The 26363-nt window shown below is 39.3% G+C and overlaps 1 protein-coding gene across 1 annotated transcript in view; it reads right to left on the bottom strand.

Moving 5' to 3' along the window:
- COL6A6 (collagen type VI alpha 6 chain) overlaps positions 1 to 26363 on the bottom strand; it is a 130779-nt gene that overhangs the window by 35896 nt on the left and 68520 nt on the right. Inside the window, exons 19-26 of the mRNA XM_087824933.1 lie at positions 22539 to 22604; positions 21210 to 21263; positions 13436 to 13471; positions 12376 to 12438; positions 10622 to 10684; positions 4534 to 4596; positions 1650 to 1712; positions 805 to 855 (exon numbers count right to left, since the gene is read on the bottom strand). Coding sequence (XP_087681059.1) covers positions 805 to 855; positions 1650 to 1712; positions 4534 to 4596; positions 10622 to 10684; positions 12376 to 12438; positions 13436 to 13471; positions 21210 to 21263; positions 22539 to 22604 — 459 coding nt within the window. The remainder of the gene's footprint in view (positions 1 to 804; positions 856 to 1649; positions 1713 to 4533; positions 4597 to 10621; positions 10685 to 12375; positions 12439 to 13435; positions 13472 to 21209; positions 21264 to 22538; positions 22605 to 26363) is intronic.

The following is a 26363-nucleotide window of genomic DNA, read 5'->3' as shown; positions in this document are numbered from 1 at the left end:
GAGATATCAAGACTGTTTTCAATTATTATCAATTGTAAAGACATTTCACTGGAAATTCCTCATTCAGTAGTTTGGTTTTTTTCCCAAGAAATTTTGGCCGTTTTTTGTTTACCCTTCCAGACAGCCTCTTGCCTCATTCCCACTGGGATTTCACTTGAAATTACACTGATTCTTTATAATGATTTAGACTTTTCAACATGAATTTTACCTAAAGGATATTCTTAACTTTATTGTTTTTGTGGGTGTTATTATGATTCCTGAGTGGTTACTATAAATACATATAAATCACTGGTTTTGATAAACTTTTCTACCTTACTTCTAGACACTTAAATATTCAATGATAATATAAAACTACCTTCCTGAAGCAGTTAAAAAGTTTTTAAGTTGCTGCTTGGCCCAATGCACTTATAAAGGCCCTGTCAAACCTCTCACTAATGGCTGAAGTAAACGTAAGAGGAGGAGAACACGTTTTGGAATGCCTCCCAAGCGCACTCGAGCACGGAACTGCTAAGAGTCAACGCACTGTTCAGGCTGGAGCAAGTCAGGCCCTGGCTGCACATCTCTGCAAGGAGCAGAACATTAACTTTCAAATTTCAATTGCTGCCTGCACCTTAAACCACCAAATTGTTTTATTTTCTTCCACTTCATTCCCCACAGGATATCAACAAAGAAATGATCAAAATCTACCTCTAAAAGTCTAAAACTGCTTTGTCCCCTCCTTTCTTTTTCTTTTAAATGTGGCAAACAAAAATCAAGCAACAAAGATATATGGAAAATGGCCAGCTTGCAGTCGACAAGTCTTACCTTTGCTCCTTTACTTCCGATGCTGCCATAACCTGGGCTGCCATCGTCACCCTGTAAACAAAGTGATTAGTTACAAACGTCCCTGACTACAGCCAGAGGCAGCCTTGTTCACAAGAGAACTAGACAGCCAGCTTTTGTGTTTCATTAGGAGAAATTAGGAAGCAGGATTCTCTGGGGCAGACCACTGACATTTGGTGATAGTGGCACTAAAGACATCTCTCAGTAACATATAAAGCACTGTCCCTTAGTCTCATCTATAAAGTGGAAATAATAATTATAACCACTTTGTGGTGGTGTTATGAGGATTAGAAATTTTGGGCATGAAGTGATCTCAATAAAAGGAAGCAGAGGTGCTCTCTCTTCCAGATAACCCTGGTATTTTAATACCTTAATACTAATCCATTTGCACTTCACTAGATAAAAATAAGACCTAAATGCCTGGGCAATGGCTACTTTTGGGCCTGTGTAGAAGGCCTTAGTGAGAAGTCCTGAGCTGGGAGAAGCATGGGTTGGGTTTCTGATGATTGGGTTCTGATGGGAGGAAGGAATGAATGAAAGAAGGGCTACAGGGATGCTGAAGACAAGTCCTGTCCATTTTAATCATCTGGCTTCAAGAGCACCCTGGCCAGGATGTTTGGAATCTGGGAAGTTGCCACCTTGGAAAAGCTGGCCAAGGGGCTAATCCAAGATGAGGATAACATCTCAATGCCTAGAAAGCCCTAAAGCTAGATTGGGATGGTATCTTTAACTGTCTCTCCAGACCACACCTGATATCCACTGAACTGAAAGATTGCAAGGACAATCTTTTTATCTAAAAAGATATAAAGTAATGATAAACCACCAACCGGTAAGCCTCTAGGACCAGAAAGGCCAACAGCTCCTTTTTCTCCTACATCTCCAGGTTCTCCCTATTAAACAGAACAATGAAATGTATTCTTGTTAGGTTGTTTTCGTAAACGAAATAAAAAATGTTGGCACTAAGACAGCACTTTTCAATTGCATTCACATGTATCACACAGTGACAATGAATGGCCAGGACTGTGAGCTGTGCAACCAATACCAGGGGAACTGCTGTTGCTGGCTGCTGAGGTCTCCTCTACTGACCAACGAAGCCTCTACAAGTCTGATGTATTGTCTAGTGCAAGTTGCCTTCTTAGCCGCTCAGTGCCATGAACCGGATCCTTGGACGTGTTTTACCATGAGTCAGAGGAAGCTCTGTACTGTTTAAGAAAACTGTTTTCCATCGTGACCCATGTAAATCATCTGGCTGCTGTAAATACAACAAACTCATTAATCTAGTTTTGACATCCTGGCAATAGTTTCTGACTTCTCACTACTAGAATATCCATTGTGGGTTCTAAATCAATCTCAAAAGTATGTTGAGGGAATTCCAGCTACTTGGGAAAGTTGACACAGGTTTACAAAAGAAGGTTAACTCCTTTTCTTAAAAAAGAAAACAAAAAAACTTTCAAAATTTTAGATTTACAGAAATGTGAAGACAGTACTTAGAGTTCCTATATGCTCCTATTGACCGTTATGGTAGTTATATCAGTAAGATACATTTCTCACAATAAATGAATATTGATTCACTATTATTAACAAAAGTCCATTCTTTTCAGCTTTCCTTAGTTTTTACCAAATATCCTTTTTTTGTCCCAGGGTCCCATGTCTTGCCTCCTCAGGCTCTTCTAGACTGTGACCGTGTATCAAATAGTCCTTGTTTTTGATGATCTTGACAGTTTTGAGGAGCACTGGTCAGGTATTTTGCAGAATGTCCTTCAACTTGGGTTTCTCTGATTTTTTTATGATTATGTTGAATTTGATGGGTTTGAGGGATTAAGACCACAGAGATAAAGTGGCGTGCTCATCACATCATCTCAAGAGCATATCCTGTCAACGTGGCTTATGCTAACCGTATGCTACTTACGCTAACCTTAACCACCCGACTGAGGCAGTGTTAGTCAAGTTCATCCATCGTCTAGTTACTCCCCCTGCCCTTTGCATAACGTAGTCTTTGGAAGAAACCATTCGGAAGTGGTGTAGCCCGCACTGAGTGGGAGTGGTTAACTCAGTTTTTAAGGATAGAAAGGCAACACAGTAAGGGCGAGAAGTGCAAATGGACAAATGTCCACCAGTACTGAGCTCTGTGGTGAAACAGAAGAGGGCCCCATGGGAGGAAAGCAGGTCACCAGTCCTGAAGCCTTTCCTTCTGGGCAGTGGCTCTCAGAGTGTGCCCAGCTGACGCTCTGAGCCTCTCCCTCTGGAACGCTTCTTGTCAGCATCCAGTGGGCTTTTCTGTTTCTATCCCGTCCTTTCTAATAATTCATTGTCTGCCTACTCTTCCCCTTCTTACAAACAGACATTCCCAAGAGTCCAAATGACTCTGAAATCTGCACCTACAACTAGCCCTAAACCCTTTCCTCTATTCCCCCAGACTAAGTGGGTTTCTTCATTCTTACACCTGCTCCCCCTGTGACTTTCCTAGTGCTGCGATGTGTTACTGGTCCCATGGGAAGCCCATGAGTCATCTAGTCGTCTTTGCTCTGGTTCAGTTTCCTGCTGGAACACATCCACAGAACCATCATGAGCTGCTCTTGCCCTTACCCTGTTAAGTCACCTAATCACTGCTTGTCATGGAAACAGTGAACGTATCAACTAGTCTTCTAGCTTCCAATCTCTCAGCCTTCAAAATATTTCTACACTGAGTTGCCCATTTAAAGTCTTCCAATGTCTGGCTGTGTTCATACACTCCAGTCAGAAATTGTAGGTAGCACTGCACCGGCTACCCAATGGTCAGTCGCCACAGACGTTCTTATTCTTTATGTGCCCATCAAACAAGATCGTGGGTTACGCCCCAACTACCCGTTGCCAGGATTGTCCATCCCCTTGCTGTCCTTCATCCTATTTCCTCTACCTGGAGTTTCCCATGCCCCCTCTCTGCTTGCCAAAGTCCTTCTTATCTTCTAAGGCCCATTCAAAGTCTGTAGCCCCTATGATGCCTCTTTTTCCAGCCAGGAAACACTTCGATTAGCACCACGTTGAAACCTCCATTTCAGTCCCCTATTCCTGACTACTTGAGGACATAGATTATTGTCCTGAAAATATTCTAAATTCTGTGGGGTGTTTTTCATGTCATATTTATTATTATACAACCCAGAACCTCTTTCAGTAAACAAATATTTACTAAGCGTTTATAAAGTGCCAGGCACTGTTCTAAGCACTAGGGATGAATCAGTGAGCAAAACAGACAAAGACCTCTTCTCCCAGAGCTGACTTTCTAGTCCAGCCAAATGCCAGTCCAGTGCCTTTGTCTTAAAAGGTGTTTAACAAAGGTTTGTATGAATAGAGGAAAAAAATAATGGAAAAAAGAAAGGTGTGTATGAATGGAGAAGAGAAGTAGGGAGGGAAAAAAGGGAATGAGGGAGAGAGAAAGGGAGGGAAAAGGGGAAAAAGAAAAATATGACCCCAGAAGAGGCCCCCTTCTCTGCGATCCCTCAGCTCAGATTGGGAGGAGCCGTTGGTGAGATTATGCTGAGCTAGAATCCCTGACCTCATTTTGGTCCACACCCACGTCCTCAGATGTTGCTGGCTCTCTAAGAATCAAGCCAGAGTGTAGGGGCCATGGGATATGTTCTCTTTTCTGCTGAAAAGGCTCTGGCTAATACAACCAGACACATTTCCCTTGAGGAGAAAATCTGAACTTTGGTGGGTATAAAGAATGTGACTTACTTTATTTCCTTGGCTTCCCAAATGGCCTTGACTTCCTGCCGTTCCTTCTGGTCCTGGAGGCCCCTGAAACAAAACAAGAATTGCGAATGTATCAGAACATAAAGCAGCTTTCCTTTAAACCATTTCTGTCTCTGCAAGGAGGAAAATGAACCACAGATGTGAAAAGACTCATGGCTTTATTGATTCCTGCTCTGGAAAAAAGGTATCAGAGCTGTCAAATAAAGACTGGCACATAAAGGAAAATTAATAAAGTAATTCATGCCAGATGCTGCCTAAATGATTGTGCTTCCTTGTGAGTCTTCTCTTCCAAAGAGATTTGAGGTTCTCACTGTTCTGTTGTTAGAACAGATGTTGCTAAAATGTCAAACATTTAATATGGCATTCCAGATAACATCTGCCTTGAACTATTGTCTCCCTGGTTCCTTGCTTTGGTACAAAGCATGGTGTGTGTGTGTTGTAAACTGATAAGAACAGATCTCTATGCTTGATCTTAGCCAAAAGGCCAAGAAGCACTGTGTGTGTTTTAAGGGAAACAACTTTACTGACAAATAATAATATTTGTACAATAGAAAGGTCAAGAAATTGTACTGAAAATAATTGGCAATAACAAGATATGTTTAGGTAGTACAATATTCTGATATCGTTTTCTCTTTCATAGCAATAAGTTAGAAAGGTAAATCAATTTCCATTTACCAATGGGGAAAATACTGTAAAATTCTTAGAATAAACTTAACAGGAAAGATAAAAGACCTACATAAAGAAAGTGTTAAGATCTTATTGAAGAGTATAACAAAACTTAAACTGATGAATAAACATACCCTGCATCTATACAGAAAAATCTATTTGATATAATAGAAGCCTCTCCAACATTTTAAAATACTGTTTTATTGGAATAGCTTTATAGCTCAACATCTAAAAATCCCAATTCAGAAACAGCCCAAATGCCTTCTTCTGTTATTGACACCAGGGATCAGATTTTTCCTTTGTGCAAGTTGCTCCCTTAGCCTTGGTCCGTTTTTTCACCTAGGGAGAATCATCATTTCCTTCTCCCAAAAATCTTACTTTTCAGCATCACTGTCTCGAGAAGAATAGCAGAACCCCATAGTTGTGTTGGATCTCGCAATTGTCCCAGATTTCTCTACTCTGTAACCACTTCGTCCACTAGATAATAGCCTGTACATTAGGTACACACCCTAATGATTTCATATCTTTGGAACTTTGTGTAGTACTCAGAACCCATCACTTCACCCATCTTTTCATTTATTTATCCAACTGCCCATCCAGGAATTGTTCCCAGGAGAGAGAAAATCATATGTTTAACATGTTGGTTTTCCATATGAAATTTTCACGTATATCACAGAAAGAAGTAGAGGGATTTTAAGTGTTCTTGACAATAACGAATAAACTGGAAGTCTTGACCAGGAGCCCACTTTCTGTGCTTCCTTCAGACATCGTGGGTGCTATGAGATGAAGACTATTCCTGAGAGATTACTTCATGTGTAGTCACCTCAAGCACACGCAAGCACAATAAGAGGTTATCCTGTTTGAAAGTCTGCCAGAATAAAAGATTTCTTGACAGGATGGATGCAGAAAGGGCCCTTTCATTAGAACATCAGAAAACCTGATTCTGTTTCCTGCGCAGGACCATATGAAGTACCAAACTGGGGATTGTGACTGCTTGAATGGGTCTCAAGCTTCAGTGAGTTGTTACCCAGCACCTACTCAAATACTGCTGGTTTTACAAGGGACTGTGTTTCTAAAGGAAAGAAGAAAATTTCCCTGCCACCCCCAAGATATCAAAGAGTCAGAAAGCTGCCTTGATCTGAGATCAAGAGTAGCTGTGAATTAAAATAGAAGCTTAGGGCATTTAAAGGGAAAGGGCATTAGCTAGAGGTCAAATCTCCACTGGCTTTGTCATGTGTCCTTTTACTGAACATTAATTTTGCACAAGGCACTGTGCTAAGAGGTATATATTTATATTTAGACTTCTTTAACCCTTACAATAACACAGTGAGATACGTACATATTATGAATACCACTTTACCAATCAGAAACAGATTCTCAAAGTGTTTAACCCCAAATCACTCAGTTAATAAGAAGATGAAATAAGAACTGAGCCTGATTCTGACTCTAAAGACTCAACTCCCAGCCACTCTGCCTCCTGTTCTGAGGCTAGTGTCTTGGGCAGGATTCCCAAACTCTTACCATCCGTGCACCAGTTAAGACTGGAGTTTTAAAATGTGAACCTCCAAACAATGCAGGAGGCTGAGGCCAGATTTAACCTCTAATAAGGTGACTTTTGTTCACATTGAGACTCTGTTGCAGAGTCCTTGGCAATCACAGCTGCTTTAGTGTTAAGTGAAGATAGAAGGAAGATGTTTAGAATTTATATGTTTTAAAATATTGTCCTTAGATAGCATCTTATCAGAAAGGATTGCACTAGGAGTTTGGGATTAATGGCTGGGGCATTGCCAAGGACACATCAAGTGTGGATGGGATACACAAGGGCAGGGGTAAGACAGACCGGCTTTCCTCAACTTTAAAAGGATTCCCGTTAGCTCTTATACTCATGGGGGTAAAAGTTTGCGTACACTCACAACCAACAAATATCAGGCTGGGTTGAAACAACTCAAGAAGATTAAATGCTCAGCTTCTGTAAATCTGAGGAAAAAAAATCGAGAGGCCAGCAAGGGGTGGAAAATGCAAGAACAAACCCCAAAGACACCTGAGAAGTTGTTGACCTTGACAGTGCTAGTCTATCCTACATTCCATCCACACTGCACCATGTGTGGTTCCCCAAATTCACCCTAATACCTCTTTTTATATAATCTGGTTCCTCTCCTTGGATGCTTGCCTGCCTCTCATGGTCCCCTGGAAAACACCTCCTTATCAGGCAAAAGCTAGGCCCTTCCTCTCCTTCTTTACCTCCATCTTTCTTCCACTGCTCTACCTTGGGCATAATTCTTTTTTTTTTCTTTTTTTCTCGCTAGAACATTTATTATTTCAAAAATAAGCATCCTATGTAATGAGAAAATTAGATTGGTTATTTCTGGATTAGTGTAATAAATGCTTATCAAAAACACCATTCATCTCAATAATCATACACACTTATTTTATTGATTAAGAACTTCCAAAAATAACTCTCCTGTTATCAAAAACTTATGAATGTCATGGAGAGTTAAGTAACAGTCTATGCAGGAGAGAAGGAAAATTCTGCTAGGGTATAGTTCTGTTTTAACATTTAGCACATCACATCTCAATTATCAGTTTGCATGAGTCGCCTGTATGAGACGGGACACTTGAGGCTAGGGTTTGCGTCTGACTCATCCTTTGATCCTACTACAGAACTTGACAACAGGGAACGTTTAGTAAATGCTTGTAAATGAGTAAAAGGAACGATTGATGAATCGTCTAACCTAGATTATGCAGAATGATGAAATGTGGTGATTACAATACAGATTACATATTGTCATACTGTTATTATCATCCTGTCTTTCTTTGCATTGGTCACGAGCATGCTTTGGGTATAAAATGTCCCTGTTAAATTAGGTAACATTGATGCATTATGGTAGTAATAAACATTTATACAGTGCTTACTACATTGCAGGCGTTGTTCTAAGCACCTACATATATTAAACCATTTCATTTCACAACAATTGGATGAGGTAGCTACTATTACCATTCTTATTTTATAACAGAGAAAACTGACCCATAGGGAGGTTAAATAAATGACTGAAGGCCACACGTTATGAAGGCACAAGGCTGGCAGTCACACCCAGGAAGCCTGGCTTCAGACTCTATGACCTTGACCACCATGCTATGCTTTGTAAAGAAGAAGTTCTACTTTGTATCCCAAATTTGCACTGAATAATTTCAACCTTCCTTGACATTGCATACGATAGTCATTATTTCACTAAAAATACTACATATTTAAAGCATAACTCCAGCTCTAATTGGAATTAGTATTGTGTGTCTGATCTCTCATTCCTTTTCCAGGTCTTGATTATATGACTGTAGGACCTTTAGGAAAACCAAACAAGAAAGGAACAAAGGAGCGTACAAAAGAACATGCCATGACTTTCAGTCTTTTCTTCTTTTTCATTGTGCTATGGGCTGTATTATATCATAGTCGTATACTTGGCTGGATTAGCACATTTGATTTATGCAAAATGCTCCAACACTCCATAAGTTAACAAGCCTGCAGAATGCTGTCAACAGAAACCACACCCCTTTTTCTAAGAACAACTTTCAAACCTGCAATTAGGACACACTCCCGTGATTCCACCCGAGTGGCTGGTCCCTGTGTGTGGTAAGAGGATATGGAGCCTACGTCAGTGGATGTAGAGCCAGCGAAGAAGAACGCCCTCTTGTATACCTGATTGTGTTGGTCTCCGTGGGTTTCCTTTGGGAGCAACAACTCTCAGATGTCATGCATCATGTCCTGAACACAAAATTCTACACACATTTGAAATAGTGCTTTCACTGTGTTGACAAGGGTATGGAAAGAAAAGCAAGCAAAGAAAGAAAACCATGCTTTCTAGCCAGATAAATGAAGAGCTAGACCAGGGACAAGTGGTGCCTTTTGATTACCTCTGGCAATGCCAAGATGTTGAATGATTTATGACTATGACCAATCTTGCCAAGGCAAGATTAAAGGGGACTCACTCAGAAGTACACTACAGGGCAAATGGAATAACTTATTAAAGTAACAGCCACTTGGATACAATTTTGGATTCTAGTGCAAGGGAATTACTAAACTCTTTGAATTTCAACCCATCTACAGCTCAATATTTTATATAAACAGATGAGATAATCACCTGATATATGTTTCCCTTGGGACTTTTTTTTTTTTAAATCCCAATTTGTGGTGCTAGCAAGCTTTTAATGATTCAAAGATGTGAATGCAAAATAGTTACTTTGTCAATTTAATCCTACCATGAAAATTTTAAATTTCATGCTCTTTGAAGGCTCACATTCATCAAAAAATGGGGAAAAATATCCTCATGAGCAGTAATTAATATGCTTTAAATATTGTGTCATGAGATACAAGTTTATGCAAATAGCCTCTCATATATTTTGATGATGACATCCATTTAAGTGGTGGAGCACTGCCCAGTTTAATTAATGGACACAAAGTAATGGATCCCTTTGCCTTCCTGTTGGCTGAGAGCACAAGTCCCAGCTATGTTTCATTCATTCACTTACTAACTGATTCATTACATAAACATGCATTGAGCTCCACTGTGTAGCAGCACTGTTGTTCTGGGCCCTGGAATATAGTATAAGCAAGACAAAGCCCTGGCCCTCACTGAACTTACAATCTTGAAGATGGGACAAAAATAGCTAAACAAATATATTCTATGATAGCAAGTAGGGCCAAATCATGTAGGGCCTAGCTACTCAAAGTGTGGTCTGGGGACCAGCAATATCAATATCTCCTGGGGGGTTAATGAAGGTATAGAATCTCAAGCCTACCCCAGACCTACTGAATTAGAATCTTCACTTTAACAAGTTCTGTAGGTGATTCTTACACTTTGAAGTTAGAGAGTGCTGATGTGGGACAGTCATCTCCAAAGCTGGGTGTGTGTATTAGAATCACCTGGGGAGAATTAAAGTTACTGAGTTTCTGATGTCAGTGGCCTCACCTCCAGAGATTCTGATGTCAGTGGTCTGGGGAGGGTCCCAAGTGGTGAAGTGTTTTACAGTCAGTCTAGGAGATGCTCAGGTGCAGCTAGGTTGAGGACCACTGCAGTAGGTTGTATTTGGAGTGCGTGGGAAACTCCTGAGGACTGAGATAAGGGGAGTGACCTGACCTGATTTACATAGAGAAGGAGTCCTTCACCTCACAGTAGGCTGAGGTGCTGAGGCAAAGAGCTAGAAACCAGCTCTGTGTCCGACAGAATGACAGACCACTTAGCATGGTAGGGGCCAGGATATGGTATGGCCATATTGGGCACTGAAGTCAAACCTAAAACACTTTCGCTGGTTCACAGGCAATAAGTAACCCATCTTCAGGGAGAAACCACAAGGACATCCAAATGAAAGCCAAGATTAAAGCCAGATGCAGCCATGTTCTCTCGTTACATACCTGGGGACCTCGACTTCCCAGACCTCCTTTTGTTCCTTTTGCACCAGCCTCTCCTCTTGGGCCCTAAGTGCAGAGAATCAAAGCATTATTTTCTCCCTACAAGGGAACACTTGAATATTAACTTGAATATTAAAATGGAAATGCCAAGTCGGTGACAGGGATAGAAACTGGAAAGGGAAGTCTACCCATGTCTTGGGTTCTGTCTTGGCCTGTCGAGCTCTCCCTCTGTGCAGGGGGACAAGCATCCAATCTGACATGTAAGCAGTGGGGCATTTGCAGTCAAAGTAAAGAAATAATGAACAGGTGAGTTTTTCAGTACTGCTTTCTAATTATCCTAACCACCTTTATACTCCAATTGCATCTATTAAAAGAAAATAATCCCTCCAAAAGAAAATAATCTTTAATTATATAAGCCTGAAACTGAAATATTTAAGTGAATTTTTTTATTCAGTAACTGCACTGAAGACCGGTCATAAATAAGATACGGCATTCAGTAAGATGAAATTTGGATATTTCTATTTCTGGAATGTTACACTGCTTATTAAGTGTGGCTTCCTTATGTTATGCAGAGAAACTTTCATGCTGTGTTTGGTTTTTGCATCTCTTTTAAAATTATGTCACTCAAAAAGTAAGAATCTATAAAGTGGAAGAAGGGATGTTATAGTAGTATTGCTTGTTTAGCATGAGATAAAGCCAGTCAATCTATTGAAATGCTTCCCACAGCCCTAGCGGCAAACCTTTATCATTCGAAGGTGGGAAAAGCAAACTTTCCTCAGCTGGCAAGTAAGACAAAGAAATGCAGTCAAGCTTGAAAGAGATGGAGGTCCAAGGGGCAGGCCGTTTACTGCTCTGAAATCTTGGTAAAATGTGAACAAAGTTTCTCCTCTGATGTCTACGGATATTTTGCCCAACTTCCATGCACCAAATTGCCAACATATAATAGCTACTTTCTTGTGTGTATGGGTTTTTTTTTAAAACTATGTGGGTTAAACCTTTGAAAACTCGCAGAACCCTTGCTTATCCTGCAATTGCCAAAGAGCGAAATTATTTCTCAAGATTTCAAGACTAAAAATTGAGAGAGAGAGAAAAAGTATTCTAATGTTCTGTAGTCTGACTTTTTTTTCTTTCATCTCAACCTTTTCTAGGACTTCCTTTTCCTTCTCATTATTTTAGGCTACATTTTGGCCTTTCTGGCACATGCTTCCTTTCCCCGCATGTGATCAGTATGAGAGCCAACCATGGCTTGTTCCTTGTAAAGCAAAAAGTGCTGGAGGCAGCTCCCAGGAGAAGTGAGCTAGAAAGCACAGGCTGAGTGCCACACTACAGATCACCCTGCCGAAGACGTCAGCTGTATTCGGAATAACTGTTTCCTACCATGGAGCCAATTTTTCTACAGCACAGGCATCCAGATATGTAACACTGAGAGCTTACTGCGCTAAATTGACCAAAATTCCCAGTGTGAGGCTCAATGTTTTCCTTCGCTCAAGGTCTCTTGAGAATCTAGCCTGAACCCATTGCTCAGGGACCGCACACAGCCCAGCACGTTCATTCTCAGTTCACCTCCTGACTGGGACAAAATTTCGATAAAGGAGACCAAATACTGTACAAGTCAAGATTGTGCTGCTTCCCTACTTTATTGCCCTGAAAACAGTTCAAACAGCTATAATTCTGCAAATGGAACAGGGGTGTCGAGGGATTCTATCAAGGCTTCTGATTTTTCAGGTTTTCACATCATGACCAGTCTTAATATGTACCTGAGGGCCCTTAAGTCCGAGTGAGCCTTCAAGTCCATCTGGGCCTGGGATGCCTGTTGCCCCCTGTGGTGAGAGAGAATCAACCTGTTAACACTGTTTCCTCAGAATTTTGTCTCCTTTATGTACAAGATTATAAATATTTTTTCAACCACAATGGCAGTGCAGGATCTTTGCAAAAATATGAATAATAAAGGAAAATGTAAAAGAGGAAATAAAGTTTTTCTCTAATCTCATCAAACAGAAATAAGCACAGCTAATTTGTTAGTGTATTTGCTTTCCGTCTTTACACACACACACACACACACACACACACACACACACTCCCATATTATCCTATAACACTTGTAATATGCTCTCTCTAACTTGGGCATCTGGCCTGAAAAGTCTCACAATTTACTTTGCATTTTCTTCAAATATCTCTAGGCATCTTACAACATTATATTTATATTCAAATAGCTTAGACATTTAAGGATCAACAGCTGAGCATTCTCTCCCTGCTGCCCCTGAACCCTGATACAATAAGAATTCCAAGAAAAGGAAGAAAGGATTAAGGAAGTTTAATTTAGGAAACTGCTGGAATCCCCCAAATTTATCTCTCAGTTGTCAGACAGTTGGATGTGATTAGATGCTCTGATTTCTTAGAAATCAGAAAGAGGAAATTTCTCAACACTTCTTCTTGTTTAAAAGGGGTTTATGTAAATTCTAAATAAGTTTTCAGAGTTAGCTAAGCAAAAATCTATAAGAAAACTCCCCCACTGAGTTGCTAGAGTTTGCGTGTGTAATCCAATCAAAGTTCAGTTGAACAATAATGGGGCGAAGCAACGTCTCTTCTTGTTAACTTTTATGGTTTTGAATAAAGTACCCACATTTCCATTTTCTTTTAAGATTTGAGTTTTTGAAATTGTAGCCTGTAAGTTTTCTAACATTTTATTCCACAACCAATATCATCACAAAGAAAAGAACTTTAGGCCTGGAAGAGACGTTTCAGAGTCTTTAGTCCAGCTTTTTGATTGAACACAGAATATTTATTATTGGAGTTAAGAAAAAAAAATCACTGTACCTGCGGGCCTATATGTCCCCTTTGGCCATGAGCTGCCTAAAATAGGAGGAAAAGGTATATATCAGTAACACTGAAGAAAATGCTTTTTATATTTCATTTAAATTGGTAATGTGTACTTTAAGGCACTGACATTAAAAAAAAGTTTCCATATATTGCTCAAAACATTAAATTATCTGCTGCACCATGAAAGCAAAATGTTGCCAACTCTGAACTCCTATCATAAGGCAATAAGTAATTAAAATCATAGACAATTGAAATCTATAGATACTTATGAGAGCAGATTGTGGTAATTCTTCCTCCACTAAACAGTTACCGGGGCTGTTCACACAAGCTCCAAAATGGACTGGTTTGAATTTTATTTCTTTTCATTTGTCCAAAGTACTACCACATAGGCCAGAAACCAGGGATAGAGTGGCCAACAGGCAGGAAGCCAGAAGAAAAATTGGGAGAACTGACTTCATGAACTTTACTATAGATTGTCAGAAGCTAAAGATAGCCAAACTAATTTTATTCCATCCCCCGCAAAGCCAAATACCTGTCAAAAAATGAAAGAATCACCACAATCATTCAAAAATTACTCAATTCAATTTATTAATAAAATATCTAGTCAAAATAATGGTGCTACATAACCAAGTGGGTTTTTCCTGCTACTCTCATATGTAAGATTAGGTTTGGGTATATTCCAGATCAATACTTCATGGATCTGGAAATGAAGAGACAAAGACATTTTATTGTCTAACTTAGGATCTCTCAGTAAGGTAATAGCAGTACTGACATCCAGGATTTGCAAAATTCAATAACTATCAGACAACATTTTCTTGATGGAAATTTATTTGAGATATTAAAGTCAAAATTTTGAGAGAGCAGTAGATTTTAAATTCTATTAATCACATTTCAGTCAGAATTTATTATTATCTAGGAAACAGATTGCATCTGGGGAAATGGTTGGAGGCCTACTTCTTAAAAACCCCGATGAATCAGCTTGAGATGAAAGTCTAAATCCTATCAGAGGGAGGGAAAGAAGCTTTCTCTCCTCCTTTAGCACAAGAGTTTTTCTCTTCTGAATTACTTCATGTCAGTTTCATTAAGAAAAATATCTACCAAGGGTTTACTATGCACAATGTACATTGTGTGGGAACCACAAGGAGCATAAGGATGACACACACATATACACATACACAGAGTCCTTGATCTCAAGGAACCCTCACCCCACTCTTTGGGTTTCACAGGAGGAGATAAATATTTACAAGGCAGAGTATGGGAAAAGCCACAGGAAAGGGGAACAGCAGAAATATGAGTTTTGAAGAAAGCAATCACTTCTAGTTGGTCAAATCAGGAAAACCTTCCTGGAAGAAGAGATTTCGAAGATGGGTTTTGGAGGATGGGTAGGAGTCTTACAGGGAGAAGATGTAAGACATCTTCTTTCTAGCAGATGATACCAACCTAAGTAATAAAAATAGGAAAATAGGAAGTGTACTTGATAGTAGCAATTCTGGGTCAAAGATATGAGAAGAAAGGTGAATAGTAGGGTTACTAAGGCTGAAAATACTAGATGAAGGGTTCATACTTCATTTAGCAGAAACTACTGGGGTTCTTGGAGCAGAAAATGTACATGGCCAGATCTGGGGTTTAGGTGGATACATCTGGTTGGGGTAGGAACAGTGAAATGCAAAATAATACTTAGGCAAGGGCTTCCTATATGATAAAGGATGTGAAATAGGCTTCCACATTCAAAAATCTGGTGCACTGTCACAGTGTTTAAACATCTTCAATAAACATTTGTTCTGTCTTTAAGGTATGGCTTGACAAGAACTTGATTTAAATTACTTAACACATATTTATTGAGCTCTTGCTTCCTACAAGTCACTTGCCTACTTGTCTACGTGATGGTGAGAAAAACCTGACTCCTGCCCCTAGGCAGGAGTTTACAAGCCTAGTGGAGGAGACAGTCCTTAATCTACCATTCACACAAATAATGGGAACGTCTCCAGAAGTAATCAGCTGGTACTTTCATGAACCGCTATTGGGGATTTAAACTCCAAATGAAAGTCATGGTTTAAAATACCTTGTGTAGGTGTGAGAGAAAGAAAAACAAACAAGGAAATAGAGATGATTTTTATGATTTTGCCTCAAATTTTCAAATGCTTTAGATGGGAAAGATTAAATCCCTAAACATCTTAATGGTTTGCCTAAAGGCTTATAGTTGTCTGGTAACACATCCAGACAGCCTTACTCATCTATGAAAGGGAATGCGAATGGGCAGAGCAGGAAAGAAAATCTCCCCAAAGAAGACCTGAGAGTAAGAAGACCCAGAAGAGTCCTCAGTCCCTTGGTCCCCATAGCCTGGCTTTCTGGTGGTTTACCATGACCCACTTTCCCAGACAGGCAGAGACTGATTTGAGATATAGAATCCCCAGGTAAATAAAGAAGGACATTCTGAATGGTAAAGCATCCCATTAATACTGACTCTTAATGGCAAACTCATCACAGTGATAAAGGATTGTCCTAGAACACTTCAAGCTGTCCCTAAACTAGTGCCAAGAAAGGAGAAAAGGGCAAAGCATAACTAACGGACCCTGAGGACTTAGTAGGACTGAAGATCATGCTTTAGTTTGAGGCTACAGTTGCTTCTCATTAGCCATGGCACAAGGATCCACTCTTAGGCTCGGTAAAGTTTGGTTCAGAGAGTCAATCTCCCATTCCCACCCCCACTCCGCCCTTAGCACAGCAGCTTTCTAGCCCTGGTCCTTCCTCTCCCCAACCACCCAGCCCATTACAGACTCCTGGCACAGTGCTCGTTACCCGTGCAGGTCTGTCCCCCTCTATAACAGTGGTTCTTAACCACAATGGGGGCGTTAGTACCCCTCGTCTCTTTCTCTGGGAACATCTGGCAATATCTGGAGACATTTGTTGTAGTCACAAGACAGGGGTGTCACCAGCACCTAGTGAGCGGAGGTCAGGGATGACACTACACATCTTACAATGCACAAGACAGCCTCCCACAACAAAGAATTATTCAGCCCAGCCCAGCCCAGCTGGGTGTGGCTCAGCGGTTGAGCACCAAACTAGGATCCAGGAGATCAAGGTTCAATTCCCAGTCAGGGCACATGCCCGGGCTGCAGGCTCCATCCCCTTTCGGAGGTGTGCAGGAGGCAGCCGATCAATGACTCTCTCTCATCATTAATGTTTCTCTCTCTCCCTCTCCCTTTACCCTTCCCTTCCTCTCTCTGAAATCAATAGATATACTTTTAAAAAATTAAAAAAATAAAAACCCTTGATTCTCAAAAAATAAAATAAAATTATTCATCCCAAACGTCAATAGTAGGTTGAGACCCCCAATTCTACAACATCATTCTAAGTTCCCTGAGAGCAAAGGATATGTCTAATTTGAGTTTGTAGTGCTAGCAGTTAGTACAGTCACTGGTACATTGTAGGTGTTCCATAAATGTTTACCAAATGAATGAAAGTGAGATTTGGTCAACTGCTGGGATTTCCCTTCATGCCTCACCTTACCACTGGTCATCCTCTAATCACAGATCAGTTCAGCAGAATCTTCTTGTGCTGAGGAGTCTACCTACATTTTAGAGTTTTTCACTCAGAGATATAGAATTTTATCCCTTCTTAAAGGATATTGCCTTAACTGTTATTATAAAAATGATACGTGTTGAGTTTTAAATATTCAAATGCAGAAATTGTACAGAATAAAAATTTAAAAGTCATCCCACTTCCTCCATCTAAAAATAACTCTCATTAACATTTGGTAATCATGGTTCCTGGCATCTTTTTATGCATGTTTACAGATGGAGTTCTAAATAGTGGTTACCTATTTGATCGAAAAAGGATCATGCTATTCATGCTATTTTAAAAAAAAACATTACATTTCATTTTATTTTAATTTAATAGAAGAAAAAAATAAAACAAAGAATTGGAAATGGCAGGTGGTAACATTTCTTGACAATGAGAAATAACACATTCCTAAACGAGGAAAGATTGATTATGGAAAAAAAATCAGGAATTTAGGGTATCTTTGTAACATGTACTTTAGCTTAAGATGATGCTTGGACATTGACTCCCCACAATGACAGGTAAGGACACAGTATATTGGCATTTTCCCTGAACTTTTACCACTTTCCTATTTTCATATAATTTTTAGATTGTCAAATGTATAAATTTACATTTTGTTCTGTGATCACAATTTCTATGGTTTAGTCTTATTTCTACATTTAAAGGGACTCAAATTTATCATTACCAACTTTTAGAGAAGGGAACGTGAGGGCCATATTGTCTGAGTTCTGAAGGCTTGATCGTGGTGAGGACTTATGTGCTTAACAGACGACGTGGGTGAGTATCCACATCTTGTGCCTCTCCATTTCAGGGCTCTGTAGCCATTCTCACATTCCCCTTTGTCCCTGACGGTTGGGGAGAAGGCTGGAGATAGGCTGAGTTGTTGTTGTTTTGTTTGCTTTTTTAAAATATAGCTTTATTGATTTCAGAGAGAGAGAGAGAAACATCAATGATGAGAGAGTCATTGATCGGCTGCCTCCTGCACGCCCCACACTGGGAATCGAGCCCGCAACCCGGGCATGTGCCCTGACCGGGAATCGAACCGAGATCTCCTGGGTCAGAGGTCAATGCTCAACCGCTGAGCCACGCTGGCTGGGCCAGACTGAGTTTTCTATCTTTTTCACTTGGAAATCCTCATGATTCTTTTTCAATAGGATGTGGCTCAGTGTTAACATATTTGTATCAACTTTTTTCTAAGTCAGAGCATGTCTTTTCTCTCTGCTTGTTTGAGCTTTTGCTTCAAGAAGTTATATTTTACTACATTTCTGAATTTTTTTACATCACATTTGCTTTAATTTAGCAATGCAAGTTCTACATTTGTTGGCTCTCCACTGTTGATAGTCTATCTCTATTATTCCATATGCCTGCCTATATTTTTTAGTCACATTTATTCTAATTTTTTGTTGCTTCTAATATAGCTTACATTCTAATTTTTTTCCCTTTCCCACTGCTCCCCAAGCACTACCAGCTTGCTTTTTTCACATTCTATCATCTTATCAGTTCTTTAGACTCTTTTTAGAGCAGTCATGCTGTCTTAAATTTTTGAGACTTCTAAGAACTATTTGCCAGAGTTGCTTTACCTTTTCTTTAAATAGTTCCTTTTCAAATGAGGGTTTATCTGCCGTGTGCTCATGTAGTTTTCCTGCAATTTCTATGCAAAAATCCTGATTAGTAATCATCTGATTAATAATGAAGATTATTAGTATTTTCCATTATTAATCACCTTTGAATAGGGTCATGTATTTACTGAATAACTGTTAGTGTGGAATAGCTGTACTTAGGCCAATAGCTTTGATATAGGTATGTTGTCCCAAACACTTTCTTATCATGAATTATTTCTTTTACCTTATAGCTCTCTCTTCCTTCAAATTTTGGCATTCAAGAGACTCATCGAACTCACACAAAGCCCCCTAAATCATAGCTTCTTTGTGCTATGATAGTCACTATATCTTCTATCTTTACAGCCTCCATGACTTAGACTGATAAACTGTAGACATTAAAAATGGAATATTCTTCAGTTTCTCATTATTTCTGTCTCCTCTGCTAAACTGTGTTTCTATCAGTATATTCCCTGATCTTCTCACAATTTATAGTACCCCTGGATTTTGTTCATCAGCTTTTTCAGGAATATGGCAGGTACTTTTAGAAAAATCTGATCCTTGCTTGAGGTCTGAGGTGGTATGTGTCAGATCTCCAAAGCCACATAGAAGCACAAAACAGACTGACAGATCTCAGAGGGAAGGAGGGAAGGAGGATGGGAAGAGATTAACCAAAGAATTTATAAACATATATGCATAACCCATAGACACAGACAATAGAGACAGGTGAAGGCCTGGGGCAGGGTGGGAGATAGGTGAAGGGGGGTAGATAGTGGCGGAGGGTGGGGGCAGCGAATGGGGGACATCTGTAATACTATCAACAATAAAATAAAAAAAACAAAAGGGTCCAGATTTTGAAATAGCTGGCCAATAGTTGTCAAGTGTAACTTAAAGTTTTGGTCATTCTTTGTTAAACTATTTTAAATTTCTTTTGTTGGTTTTGGTGAGTTGTACAAAAGGGGAATAGTATATAAAACCACTTTGACTTTGCCATCTTTAGCTCGAAGTCCTACTTTTACTCATGAAGGAGTTGTGCTGTTTCAATAACACATAGCAATACTGCATTTCCCTCTAGAGAGACTAGAGCCTCTATAAAATAATAAAAGTATATCTCCCGCCAGGATTTCTTGGACGATATTCTTTAAGTTCAAAATAGTTTCTTGGGGTATGTAAGATGGCTACACCCTTTTGAAGATGAAATGAACTGCAAATGTATTTCTTTTTATCTTTAGATGCATTAAAACAGCAGTAGTAAAGTACTTTCCAACAGCAATCAAATTCTGCACATTTTCAACATAATCTCTACTTTTATTTCCATTTCTCTGCCTTGCAAAGAAGGTGTATGTTCCAAGATAGAGAAATATTTTCTTGATGGAGTTAAATAGCTGTTTCTATGGACTTCAGTTCAGAAAATGCAATACATAATAAATGAAATATATTAAACTAGTTTTTGTTTGTGCTCAATTTTAAAACATTACATATTTTGTGCATGGGGAGGTGAAGAAAGTTGGAGATGGTTAGATAGCTAAATAAAGAAAATGTTCACAATGAGAAGAGGTAGGTCTAATTTAGAATCCAATGCAGGCACTTAAGTATATTTTATCAGTCATCTCTTCTTATTGGATAAAGATTTTTCTTTTACAATCTCTGTGCTCTTCCAAGAAGTCAAGCACAGAATCTTTTGTTCAAAGTACTCACTGAAAAAAGGAACAACAACAACAAAACCAAATAAATAAATAAAAAAGATACCAAAAGGTTCCCTAAGCAAGTGACCTCATTTCAAAATACCACTGGTCACCTCAGTTAGCCTGGTGCAGGGATTTTCAACTGGTGTGCTGCAAGAATTTTAAAACATGCAATACCTGACTATTTAGTCAGGGGCACTGATCTCTTTTTCCTTAGATTGTCAAAGAAAAAACTAACAATGGCTCTGGCCAGGTGGCTCAGTTTGTTGGAGCCTAGTCCAATACACCAAAAGCTTGTGGGTTTGATTCCTGGTCAGCACACATACCTAGACTGCAGATTCAATCCCTGGATCAGAACAAGTATGGGAGGCAACTGATTAATGATTCTCTCTCACATTGATATCCTTCTCTCTCTCTCCCTTCCTCCTTAAAAATCAATAAAAATATATCCTCAGGTAAGAATTTAAAAAAATGACAACAGCCAATACGATAATATTCATCCAGTGCAAGTGAATCAAAATTATACTTATTTTTTTTTGTCAGATGGGCAAAAAAATATGTTTTTGGTGTGCTGCAGAATTTTAGTAATTAGTTTATGTGCGCCATGAGATCAAAAAGGTTGAAAATTGCTGGTCTAGTGAGTAGGCCAAACTCTGAAAACCCTTTCCCTACCTGGCTGCTTCTTTGTTCTCCTTGCCCAGCTCTTTCTCCTGATTGGTAATTTCCCCTGAAGCCAGCACCTTCCTACCTGAGCTTCAGGGCTCTCCCCAAATCCTTTTCCAGCTCTGCTCTCACAGACATCCCAGGTCAGTCTCCCCAAGGTATTGAGCCCCAGCAGAATCATCCCGCCACTTCCCACAATGGGCCATTTTCATCACAATCTAGGCCACCGGAGCAGTGTGTCTCCTGGTCTAGAAAGGCTCTTACTGTTTGTCTTCTGGAGCCTGGTGTTCCAGGGGGGCCTGGCGAGCCTCTTCTACCCTGTCAAATGAACAAATAGATGTGCGACAGTAATTATACAGCATTGACACATTTCTCCTCCAACCTCAGTGTGTTTGCTCCAGGAAGGCAGGATGGGTACCCGCCACCTAGAGAGTTATTTTCTCTCTGGAATACAGCATTACTTTCGCTCGCCATACATCACATCTCTGTGTGGGTAATGAGGGACTCCAGGACAAAACCAACGGCATGGCTTCATCTGTTCATCACAACTGCCTAACTTGCACTTATGGTGTAGTTAGAGTATTTAAACCAAACTGTTCCCACAGAGTGGACAATTAAAGCATGTCCATGTTCAGTACAGATACCACTGGCTTGGATTTCTACCTTTGGACTTCTTGTTCTGTGGAGCTAACCTGTATAGATTGCACCTTAATGTGAATAAAATCTCACAGTACCCACAAGTCATCCCAAGGTAGAAAAGGAATCAACAGTTATGAGTCTACAATGAGACTTACATTTACTACTTAATAAAAATGGTGGTTAACATTTCCTGAAGGTTTCTGACGTGGCAGGGTTAGTCACTGAATTCCCACCATAACTGTCAAAAGTAAGATTTTCTCTTATTTTGCATATGGGAAAATTGAGGTCTACAGAAAGTGGCCCAAAGCCACAGAGACAGTAAGGGACAGAGTCTGAAACAGGACCTAGCCTGTCCCCAAAGCCAAATCCTTCTACCGTATCAGAACTTTCCTCCAGGTGGAGTAACCAAGGAAAGTTACTCATCAAGAAGATCCAGAGACACATATTGTCCAGATAATAATTTTTTTAAATTCTAAAAAACAAGTTAAGAGATCAAATTGTTACTTGGGAAATTTCATGAGATTAATCCCAGGAGACTTGCTTTGAGAGTGTGGGCTGAATAAATCTACCAGGTCTTGTACTTTTTTATCATGTACATTTAGGGTATGTGTCCTCCGGACTCTGGGAAGGCCAACAATTCTTTTGCTAGTTCTTTCTGTTAGCTAGCCCTATATTCTAACTTAGAGTTTAGATGTTTACATTCATAAATGACGACCTCAAGGGTATGGCTTAGTGAAGTAAGTCACCCCAAATTCAGAAGAAGAGAATGTTCCTTGAATCCCAAAGTAACAGATAAGAAAAAGTAAAAGATTCTTTTGCTCCTAAAAATAATTTTTTTGTATGAAGCTTATACACTCTAATTCTTTATATGCATTTCATGTTCCATCACTAAGAACATGAGCCTCACAGTTGACACATCATGACAAGTTTATTTTCAAATGCCCACATAATTACCTCTCTTCCATGATCTCCTTTCAAGCCCTTGGGTCCTTCTATGCTGTTGTTAAATCCAGGAACTCCCTAAAAAATTAGAAAATAAAAAGAGAAATTAATAGGTTTTGAGCATTTCTCCTTAAAAATGTGACTTGATATAACATATTTAGTCACCGCCAGAAAGTGGACAGGAGAAGTGCAGCCCAAATGAAAGCAGAAGTAGGTTAAGGGTTTTCTTTTCTTCCTGTGCTTTGTCTTATCAGAAGAGAGTGGAAACCCAAGGTGTGTGGTGGGGCGGTGGGTGGGGGAATCTAGAGTTCACCATACAAGGCATAACCAAGGGAAGCAAGGGCAACGTGACCTGTGTTTATGACAACTCTTATTCTGGGTCTGGATAAGACCTTCTTGCTACTGCTATCCTTTCTCTTCATTTTTGTTTTTTTCTTGGGGCCTAGGCAAGTTTATCCTTGAGGGTTGGTAGCCTTTACTCTCCCCAACCCTTGGGAAAAGGCAAATGTTCATAATGGGCCCTTATACAAGAACATAAGTACCCTGAGCAGAGCTGAGGACTGCATCTGCCAGCCACTCCCTCTGTATACTCTTGGATGCCTGGCTGCTTTCTTTCTGCACATGCTTACCCCTACTTTTTGGTTTTCAGAAAATCCTGGAGTTTTCCCAAATATTCATACAAATGTCCCAGCAGAAACCCAATGAAAACAGGCACACTCTATAGGATATTACCTTAAGTGGGCCAAACTGAAAGCTTTCTATCTTGGGTAGTTAGGACCACAAACAGAGCAATGTCACTAGGATGCCAGGACAATCAATGGAGTCAGTCAATTCAGTCAATGCTCCAATAAACTGAGACGGGACAACAATTATCTGGTCCTGCTGAGTGTCAGCTGCCAGGCTGTTTGGCTGATGGCAGCCCAGACTACCTTCATCAATCAATAAGTAATTTGTGATCACCAACAGGGACATGTCATTGTTCCAGATACGTACTAGGCTTTTTAAACAAGTAGCTTCTACACTTACAGGGTTTATAGGCTAACAGAGTGGAAAAGATGGGCTTAGAATTTACTTTATAACTGATATTATTAAAACTAAAATGAAAAATTATTTCTCTCTCCCACATACCAAAGCCAAAGATTATTTTCTACATTTTCTGTTTTATTCTTAAGTATTTCTCTGTTAAATTCTCCAAGCAGGGTATACCTAAATTACAGTATTAGAGAATTATATTTTGGTGACAAAGCTATGTAAGGAAAAGGAAAGTAATGTCCAGAATTTTATTTCACTGGGTGTATAAGCTTCTTATCTTAGTCCAACTCTGAACTATTTGATCAAAGAGATGACATTTAAAAAATCGTATTACAGCACATTCTACCAACTTGAACATCCTAATTCACATGTAGACCAATTGTTTGGTAAGTCTGAATGGGATCTGGTCAAGACTTTCAAATTCTATGAAACTGGATAAAAGAGTATCAGATAGCACAAATTTATGATTACACCTGTGCTTCTAATAAGGGTAGGCTTTAGAATGATGAATTCTGTATCTCAGATAAATGATCTAGCTCAGTGCCCCTCCCCCTGCCCAAGTAACATGAGATTTAAAAACATATGTAGGCCAGAATGAGAAATATCAGACAGCCAAATTAGCTTTCATGTGATTGAACTTTCTCTCTGAGTAAGCATAGATTTTTCAGGAATTTGGGTCATTTGCATGGATCTCTATAAATAATCTGATTACATGTGTTCTATTTATTCTATCAAACTTAAAACAATTTTTTTCTTAAATTTTTCTTGAAATAGTAATCCACAAAAAGCACCGAGTTGTCTTCGATTTGAGATGTATATTCCCAAGTGACTGGGAAGAATTATTATGCATTGAAAAACCATCTAAAGTTAGTATAATGACAAACAGCACAACATAGAGAAGCTCTAGTGGGTTGAATTTTCAGCCATCTTGAAGCCACAGAACATTTCTTTTAAAATAAAAATCCTTTTACATTATTCAGGTTCTTTAAAGATGTTACATAATCATACAGACAATTAGGGGGAACTGTGATCAAAATGAATAGAAATTTTTTAGCAATGCCCCAAGTGGATTTTTGGCCATCATATACAGAAATGTCTTTGTCTTTGAACTACTATTTCTTAATTATCTGTATTTGTGGATAAGTTTGTTTTTAATTAGACAGTCTGAAGTTTGAAAACTCTCGGGTCATCAGAGTATTGTCAGGAGACATCACTTAGTAAACAATATTGTCTTCAAGTGCAAATTCCTCTGCTTTATAAATAGAATTATCCTCAGTTTATACCTAACATTTACGTTTGTCAATATATATGATGCCAATTCTTTCTCTGATCCACCCATGTGTACTGGGGGAGGAGTTATTAAAGACAAAGTCCTATGAGATTCCCAGTTGCCCCACCCACATCCTTACCAACACTTAGTATTGTCAGTCTTTATAAATTTTAGCCGTTCTGCTCTGGCACATTGCTAGTGGGAGCATAAAGCAGTACAAAAATATTTCCAAACCGTTTGGCTGTAAAAACTTAAGCTGAATATAGGCATTTAAGTTATCATCCAGACATTCTATTCCTAAAGCATAGACCCAATAGAAATGTGTGCAAAAGTGCACCCAAAGACATGTTCAAGAATGTTCATAGAAGCACTATTTATAATAGCAAAACCCAGTAACAACCCAAGTATCTATCAACAGCAGAACAGATAAATAAATCATGGTAGAGTCACATGGTGGAATACTATACAGGAATGAGATAGAATGAACTGTTGTTATCCACAACAACATAAAATGAATCTCATAAGCATAATAAACTTGAGCAAAAGGAACTAGAAACAGAAGAGTGTATCATAAATGATTCCCTTACTTAGCACTCAAGAACACATAAAACTAATTTATGATCCTAGGATAGTGATTACTTTAGGGAGGGCTGGTAGTGATTGAAGCGGATCTGAGGGGGGTTTCTTGTTGTCTAATGTTCTATTTCTGTACCTGGGTGGTGAGTACACCAGTGTATAATGTAAATTCATCAAACAATACATTTATAATTTGTACTTTTCTGATGTATTTTACAGTTCAATAGGTTCTGGAGATCCATCACACAGCATAATTATTATAGATTATGATTCTGCATATTATATACTTCAAAGTTATAAAAGCCTAGATAGGGAAATATTAATTATGTGCCATGATAGAAGAGTTAGCTAACATTCTGGTGGTAATCATATTGCCATATAGAAATGTATCAAATCAACACTTTGTACACTTCAAACTTACACAATGTTATATGTCAATTTTATTGCAATAAAAGAGTTTAATAAATGTTTAAAAGCAAATGTGAATCCTAATTCATTAAGGTTTTGGAGACTTCCTTACGTGGGAGCATGGTGATGAAAACCCTACAGTACAAATGCTCCGTCCGACTTGGCATATCCTCTCTGCTGGTGTGGGTCATTCCTTTTTGGGTGTAAGTGACACCTACTTAACTGGGTTGTGTCCCTGTGAGAACAGGCACCTTTGTGTCCCAACTTTGGCCACCTATAATCTTAGCTGGCCTTGAGTCAAAGAAATGAAGCAAATGTGCTCAACTGAGAAAGACTCTTGGGGATCAGGAACGACTCTTGGGGATCTTCTCTTCTGTCCACATTTTGAGGTACTCAGAGGGAGACAGGGAAGGAGACCGGAATCCCTTCATAGCCCTGAAGCACAGGACAATTAAGAATGTGTATTCTAAAAAAATACATGTGCAAATGAAGGGCAAGGACTTCTCCCTGTCCATACTCATCCCGTAAATGACAAGGTTCTAACGTACGAA

The sequence above is a fragment of the Miniopterus natalensis genome, chromosome 15 (genome assembly GCF_054644295.1).
Source record: "Miniopterus natalensis isolate mMinNat1 chromosome 15, mMinNat1.hap1, whole genome shotgun sequence".
Lineage (NCBI taxonomy): Eukaryota > Metazoa > Chordata > Mammalia > Chiroptera > Miniopteridae > Miniopterus > Miniopterus natalensis.
This window is presented reverse-complemented; position numbering and strand designations above follow the sequence as displayed.